The sequence below is a fragment of the Chrysochloris asiatica genome, unplaced genomic scaffold, assembly GCF_000296735.1.
Source record: "Chrysochloris asiatica unplaced genomic scaffold, ChrAsi1.0 scaffold00005, whole genome shotgun sequence".
Classification (NCBI taxonomy): Eukaryota; Metazoa; Chordata; class Mammalia; order Afrosoricida; family Chrysochloridae; genus Chrysochloris; species Chrysochloris asiatica.
The window spans coordinates 1,581,044-1,589,080 of NW_006408523.1; the positions used below are offsets into that span (position 1 = coordinate 1,581,044).

Consider the following 8,037-nt stretch of genomic DNA (forward strand, 5'->3'; position numbering starts at 1 on the left):
CAGTTCTCCTCTGTTACACCAGGGGGCGCTGTGAGTGGATGATCTATAAGAGTATATACGAGTATATAGTGACACAATAGATGACAGCCTAGGAAACCCTGTGGGGCAGTTCTACTCTGTCACACCAGGGGACGCTGTGAGTGGATGATCTATAAGAGTATATACGAGTATATAGTGACACAATAGATGACAGCCTAGGAAACCCTGTGTGGCAGTTCTCCTTCGTTACACCAGGGGGCGCTGTGAGTGGATGATCTATAAGAGTATATATGAGTATATAGTGACACAATAGATGACAGCCTAGGAAACCCTGTGGGGCAGTTCTACTCTGTCACACAGGGGTGCTGTGAGTCAGAAAGGATTCCACAGCACCCAACAACACAAACAACAAGAAGTCTAACTGCAGGTCAGGCTCTTTCAGATGAAGGTGATTTTTAACCCTTTGATGGCACTGTGCACCGTTCCAGAGACAAGTGTATGCACATCAGAATCTAGAACTTACTCCAAAGCTGGGAAGGAAGAAGGGGTTCTGAGGGAGCAATTGCTTGTCACTGTTTGGTGCCCTGTGACTCTCCAGTGCCCGAACCACACCTATTCCCTCCACATCCCCAGTGTGTCTTTGCCTGTTTGCTTCAGAGAGAGAAACACAAGCTGAACGCCAACAGAGCCCAGCAGATCAGTGTGAGAAAAGTGCGGACCAGACGAGAGGAATGGGAGAGGCGGAGAATGGGCATCGAGTTCATGAGTGACCCCAGGACTCCGGGGCAGGCGGGCAGCAGGAGCGAGGACAGAGTGCCCCGAGGGTTTGTCATTTCACCTTGTTCAGATCCCAGCCCCAGGCTGCCGTCCCTGCTTCAGCTCTCGGGACATGTGTCCTCCCTCCTGATGACCTTGCCCTATAACCTGATGCCTGGATTGCTGTGCACAGCGTCTTACTAACACCACATCAGCTGCAGCTTCAAGAACATGAGCTCTCCCTCCTGCCCTGAAGTCCCAGCTACCCTGCTGCCTTTCAGAACTTTGTGCAGCTAACGAGTGCCACAGTTTCACCCTTTTCTGATTCTCATACTCAGCTCTGCGTTCACCGACAGCAAGCAGGCCTAAACTCACCCCGCCGGCTCGGTTCGGCCTGGATCTAAATGCCTCTCTCCTGTTTCAGGAAGGTAGAAGGCTCTGCACTCCTCTCTCCGCTTCTCTCTCCATTACTACTGTTGACACTTTCTCTGGTTCTCCGGCTCCCGTGTCCATGTTAAATGCTGTTTTAAAATTAACTGGAATTTGCCACATTGCTTCATGCCTTAGAGAGGAAAGATGCTGAAACAGGGTGGAAAATCAGGCCTTGCATTTTTTTCTGCTTCCCTGTGACTTCTGGGAATCCAAATCCACGTAACATGGAACCTTGCTGCTAACGTCATAATTAATGTTGCTTTGGGGCTCTCATGGGTTTATCACCAGTCAGCAGTAGAGGGAGATTAATGTGTGATTTCGGTGCATTTATGGCATTACATTTTTCTTAACTATACTTGTTCATCGACTATGTGCCGTGCCTCTCAGGAGTTTTTCTAGTTTGGGTTTTGAATTTCTCTCTTGCTCCTTCTTTTAGATCTCACACCTCAGATGTTACGGATTACTCTTACCCAGCCACGCCAAACCATTCTCTGCTCCCGCAGTCCGTGACGCCCTCCTACTCGGCTGGCGAAGGGCCGCCACATGGGGCAGCAGGCCAGGCTGCTGAGCATGAGTTCAGACCGCCCTCCGCCTCGGCCAGGCACATGACCCTCAACAGACCGCAGCAGCCGCCCCCACCGCCCCCGCCACAGGCCGCAGATGGGTCTCAGGCCTCGGCCCCCGTGGCCCCAGCAGACTATGGGTGAGTCCGCACGCCTTGCACTCGAAGACTTGCCCACACATTTGGATCTTAGTGTGCAGTGGAGCTTCAAGGAGTCAAACAGTTCACCTGCCTGGATTTTAATGGAAAGGTTGGAATTTGAATCTATCCACAGGCACTTCAGAGCAGAGGTCTTCCAAACAGTGGCAGCTGGAAGAGCCCTGTGGAGCACAGTTACACTTGGAAACATGGGGCTGTTGCGCGTTGGGGCCAGCTTGATGCCCCCTGAGTTTTTGTTGTTTTTAATGATCATTTGGTACTTTGGAGGCCAGAAGGCAACCAAGAGTCACCAGATGTTGTTGTTTAGTGCTTTCAAGTTGGTTCTGACCCATAGCGACTTTGCGTAAGGTTTCTGAGAAGTGGCTGGTGGGTTTGAACCGCTGGCCTTGCGGTTCAAACTGACCTTGCAATCCAGCACATTATCCTCCATATCACACCAGGTTTCCTGTCTATACATCAGATGTGGACACTACCTTTTATGACAAATTTAATGCTAAACAAAGTAGATGCTGATGTATCTGCCTGCGGCTTCCTGGTTTTCATTGTTAAAACTAACAGTGCCGGTGCAGTCGGCTCCAACTCATCACATTTAGCGTTTCCCAGGCTGTCAGTCTTTATGGGAGCAGAAAGCCTCATCTTTCTCCCTTGAAGTGACTGGTAGATTCGAACTGCTGACCTTGCAGTTAACAGCCCAACTTGTAATCCACTACTCTACCAGGGCTCCTTTATTAAAGATAATGTTGTTGTTGTTAAGTGCCGTTGAGTTGGTTCCAACCCACAGTGACCCTGTATAGGGTTTCTGAGAAGTGGCTGGTGGATTTGAACTGCCGACCTTGTGGTTCAAGCTGACCTTGCAGTCCAGAGCATTAACCAGCTGTGCCATACCAGGAGTCTTTTATTAAGGACGATTGTTGTTGTTAAGTGCCGTGGAGTGGAGTCAGTTCCAACCCATAGTGACCCTACATAGGGTTTCCAAGGAGTGACTGGTGAGCTTGAACTGCCGACCTTGCAGTTCAAACGGCTTTGCAGTCTGGCACATTAACCCAGAGCGCCACACTAGAACAGAGTTTATATCTATTTCCACATATATGCATTCTAGTTAGATATGTACCAACAGGTAGTTTATTTACTGAGTTGTTAAACCAGGACATTGATAAAGGGTGGTGAACCTATCTTGTAAACCAACCCTGAGCCCTCAGCTTTCTTACACACTAAGTTATCAATGTGGTGCTGTAGAATCAGCACTGGACTGCTAACCGCAAGGTCGGCAGTTCAAACCCACCAGCTCCTCCTCAGAAACGCTGTATAGGAGGGTGGCTATGAGTTAAAACTAACTCAAGGGCTCTGAACAGCAAGAGCAGGTTGCCCACTCTTACTGTAAGTATTCTGTTACTAGGTCAAGCATCTAGAATACAGAGAACCACCTACAACTGACCCCTTTTCATTCCTCCTCTCCTGCCCCTTTCTGCCTTCTGAACTTTGTCCTTGGACAAATGCTGCCCCTGTGATCTCAAAGGGTCGATTCTTCTAAGCAGTGCTTACTCTCAAGTTAACTGTCCCGTTAGACCTGTCTGTGGTTTAGCTGAAGTTTGCATCCTGGGAGTGAGTTCGTTTGCAGACCTGCTGAGCGCTCTAGGCCAGAGTGTCCGGGTTCCACTCATCTCCACCAGCCAGTAAATTGGGTCTTTTTTATGACTTTGAGTTTCATTCCACATTTTTCTCCCCTCTACCCAGAACCTTCTAACTGACCCCTTTCAGAGCCGTCGGTACAAGACCCTCATGTTCAGGTGTTTATTTCTTCATTTCAAACCCCTCCCTTATTTTCATCGGCTCTCTTTAGCTCTCTGTTTGGGCTTCTCTCCAATCTTGGAAGAGTGACCTTTCAGACTATACCAAGGGAAACGGATTATATGTCAGGAGCTCTGCTAGCATAGTGGTTACGAATCAGTCTGCGAATCGCAAGGTTAGCAGTTCAAAGCTACCAGCTGTTCCACGGGAGAAAGATGAGGCTTTGTGCTCCCATAAAGATCTACAGCCTCAGAAACCCTGTGCAAGGTCACTATGAGTCGGAACTGACTCCACGGCACACAACAACCACAACCCCCTCTGACCTCACAAGAGGGAAGGAGAATCAAACGCCACATCAGTCCAAGGCCTGTTCCTGTGAGGCAGAGGTCAGCCTCGCCTCCCCGCTCCCCGCTGCCTCACCACGCAGCCCTCCACAGCATACCTGCACTCTGCTGGGTCCATTGCACTGCTCGCCCAGAATTCAGAGACCATGGTCACTTACGGGGTGTATTTGGGGAAGGTAACACAGTGCAGTTTGGGGTTAGAGATGTTCAGGATTCAGTTCTTTGGTCAGGACAGCCTCTTCCTAGCCATGTCCACAGGTAGGCCTCTCGCTGGTCCTTGGCCACTTGGCCTGACTTCTGTCCTGCACAGGCCATGGTACAAAACTCCTTTAGCACTGCTGGTAAATGCCCAAGGGCACTCTCCTCTGTCTTTAGCTTCAGCCCGAAGGCGCTCAGCTCGTATTCTGTGAGTCAGCAAACCGAACTCCCCCAAGTAAGAGTCTGGAGGCATCCCGCTCGAGCCTCCTGGGCCCAGAAGCCCACCCCTGTCTTGGGCTCTGACTCTTGGTCCTGCTGCTGCTCCTCTGCCGTTTCTCTGGTGTCTCTCGTGCTCCGGAGGGTCAGTGTGCTGCGAATCTCTGGGTCCAAGGACATGCTGCACCCCCGGCTCTTGCTCGCTAGTGAGCTCCTCCGTGTCTGCTCTGAGGTGGCTCACTTTGTACACACTGTAGAGTTCCACCTTTTTACATCACAATGGGCCCTGTTCACAGTTCCTCACAGCAGAATCATACCATCCCATCAGCATCTCCCCCCAGCTTCTCCAATTCACACCCACCAGGGAAAGAGGAAATACACCCAGTCTGCATGGTCCCCCCCAGACATTCGGTGAGACTTAGAAAGACTAGAGACTGGAAGGGTCCTAACAAGTCAGTCACTGTACCACCTGGTTCCATGAGCATGTGCCTTCTTCAACCCAGAGCCAAGCTTCTCCTGACTCACCAGTCCTGGGGACTTTCCCATCTGTAGGTCTTCTAACTTAGGACCCCCAGAACATGTCCAAGGCTGGTACTAAGTGTCTGGCAGAGTGGGTCACTGGCCCCTGGTTAAGCTGATGTAGAAAACCTTTGCTTAGAATTAAGCCGATCACTTGACTGTTGTTATGTGCTGTGGAGTTGGTTCCTACTCATAGCGACCCTGTACAGGGATTCCGAGGCTGACTTTACAGGAGCAGAAAGCCTCATCGTTCTCCCACAGAACAGCTGGGAGTTTCAAACTGCTGACCATGAGATTAGCAGCGGATTTGTAACCACTACGCTCTTGACTGTAGGACTTCACAGAACTTCTTACAGCCATTGTGGGCATGGAGACTTTCCATGGGGGTGGGAGAGGGAGTGTAGAATTTTCCACACTGAACTGACCACAGAACCCTTTGGAGACCCACTTGTCAGCCTCCCCAGTTTGGAAGATGCCCTGTTCAGGGTTTGTATGTGTTGGCAGTCTTGCGTGGGCAATTAACTGATTTATCCTAGCTCCCCACAGAAACCAGTTTTGCTTGGTAAGTGGTCACTTTGGGGCACATTCCAGATCCTGAATTCCACCTAAGGACAAAGTTCAGAAGGATTAGGGAATGAGAGCTGTTCCATGGAGGGGATTGAAATGGTTGAGATCAAACAAAATGCCTGAATTGTTGAATGTACAGTTGATGATCTGCTCTGTTAACATTCACTCAGTTCACAAACAGCCGACCCCAACATGGATGTTATTTGCATCCGGCACCATCTCACATTCACATGTTTGAGGCAAGGAGCCCTGGTGGTGCTGTGGGTAAGGCATTGGGCTGCTAGCTACAAGACTGATGGTTCAAACCCACCAGCCACTCAGTGGGAGAAAACTGGGGCTGGTTGCTCCGGTAAAGGTCCCAGAAGCCCAGTGTGGGGTTCCAGGTGTGTTTCCCTGAGATGTCTCTGACACATGCTATCTGGTCTTTTTTGTCAGGATGCTCCCGGCCCAGATGATGGAGTACTACAGCCCTTCAGGACCACCGCCGCCGCCACCGCCCCCCATGATCCCTTCCGCACAAACTGCTTTTGTCAGCCCCGTGCAGATCACACTGCAGCCTTCCTTCCCCACCCCCACCGGGGGCCCCTATGTGACCCCACCTCACCCTCCTCCCACGGGGCTCATCGTCACTGCCCCACCCCCACCAGGCCCACCCCCACCCCCACCAGGCCCCCCGGGGGCCGGCTCCTCGCTCTCATCCTCACCCATGCATGCCCCTCCAGGAGCCGAGGCGAAGCGCCCAGAAACCACCCAGCCCCCCATCAGCGATGCGCGAAGCGATCTCCTTGCTGCTATTCGGATGGGTAAGTGAGCGGCACGCTTCCTACAGATACTTCCCGAGAGACAGAGTTCTTCCTGGTCCCCACGGCCTTCGGTGGTGGCTTCAGTGTGGAGAGAAGGCCTTCAAGAATTGGAGGAAGGAAGCCCACTTGGCATATTGGGTTGGGTTGGGTTTTGCCAGATACATAGGCCCCGCTAAGCACTCAGTTGCTAACCAAAAGGTGAGAGGTCTGACTCGTCCTGCAGCACAGAGAAAGAGAGGCAGTCTAAGTCCGTAAAGATGGTTGTTGAGTGCCATCCAGCTGGTTCCGACCTGTAGTAACCGTGTATAGGGTTTCTGAGGAGCAGCTGGTGAGCTTGAACCACCAACCTTGTGGTTCCAACTGACTTGGCAGTCCAGTGCCTTAACCTGCAGCGCTACAGCCTGTGAGACCCTGTGAGCCGCCCTGTTCTCTCACACAGGGCCACTGTGACTCAGAATTGACTTGATGAACCACACAGGCATTCCAGCTTGAATACCCACTGTGGCTAGTGGCCGCCTTGTTGGACGGTTCGGCTTTAAAGTTGTCTTCAACAGTGTTCATGTGTACTGGGCTCATAATGAACTTTTATACATTCCAATCCTTAGTTCTCAGAGGCAGCAGCTGTGACTATGCCTTTGAGTTTCTAGTTTCCTTTTTGTCATGAACCTTCCCCCATTTCCCAACCCCCCCCCCCACCTTGTACCAATTCAAATCATGTCTCTAACCATGTATCCCAGGGCCCTGTAGTTTCAAGGTTGTGCATATCCCCTTTCACATTTCCAACGCTCTCCATCCTCAGTGTCACTTACCTGTGTGCGCGCACGTTTTCCTTTGGGCTGGAGCCCGCAGAGGGCTGAGAATCCAAGCCACCTCTCGCCTCTCTTGTCTCTAGGAATTCAGCTGAAGAAAGTGCAGGAACAGCGGGAACAGGAGGCCAGGAGAGAGCCGGTGGGAGACGATGTGGCCACCATTCTGTCCAGACGTATAGCTGTGGAGTACAGCGACTCGGACGACGACTCAGAGTTCGACGACAACGACTGGTCAGATTGAGGCCGTGTGCAGAGGGCAGGGGGACGCGCGAGCTGCCAGCTGCCACGTGGACACTGAGGGCTGCAAACTGACCGAAGGCGTGAAGCGGTCTCCACACCCAAATCGTGCTGTTCTAACCCTATAGCTTAGCGACTTTTGTATGAGTAACACGCTGTCGCTTCTGCACAACCCCAGCTCCTAGGTTTCTTTCTGTATTTGCTCTGCCGATCGCGCTGCCCCAGGGGAGACGTGCTGCCTTAGCTCTCTCCCTGGCCGTGAACGTATTCCCTGCAGCCCAGGTTTACGCTTCTCGACCTGTCCTCCCCACTCTGCAGCCTTGCTGTGTGTGAGTGTGAGTGAAACTGCCCGGTCGTTAGGTCTTTGCCAGATTCACGACTGTATGTCACTGATGTCTTCCGATTAGTTAGTGATAGCGTTTTGCTCTTTTGTTTTGATCAGTGTGTTTCAAGAGAAGGTTCTAGAAAGGAGGATTGAACAAGCGAGGCAGCTTCTGAGTGAACAGAACGTTCCGTTGAATGATTTTGTTTCCTTTGCACGTGTTTGTAAAACCTGACCTGGGAAGGGCGCCCCTCCCTTTCAATGAAGACTCCCCAGTCCTCTTCCTTCCCCCCATGAGCATTGCTAAGTGAATGTTTGTTGGTGATTTTATATGAGCCCTCGCCAG

The 8,037-nt window shown here is 51.5% G+C and overlaps 1 protein-coding gene across 1 annotated transcript in view; it reads left to right on the forward strand.

Moving 5' to 3' along the window:
• WASF3 (WAS protein family, member 3) overlaps positions 1 to 7,373 on the forward strand; it is a 52,967-nt gene extending 45,594 nt beyond the window's left edge. The window contains exons 6-8 of the mRNA XM_006831929.1: positions 1,604 to 1,870; positions 5,956 to 6,323; positions 7,216 to 7,373. Of these exons, the coding sequence (XP_006831992.1) occupies positions 1,604 to 1,870; positions 5,956 to 6,323; positions 7,216 to 7,373 (793 nt within the window). The remainder of the gene's footprint in view (positions 1 to 1,603; positions 1,871 to 5,955; positions 6,324 to 7,215) is intronic.
• Positions 7,374 to 8,037: the final 664 nt, after the last annotated feature.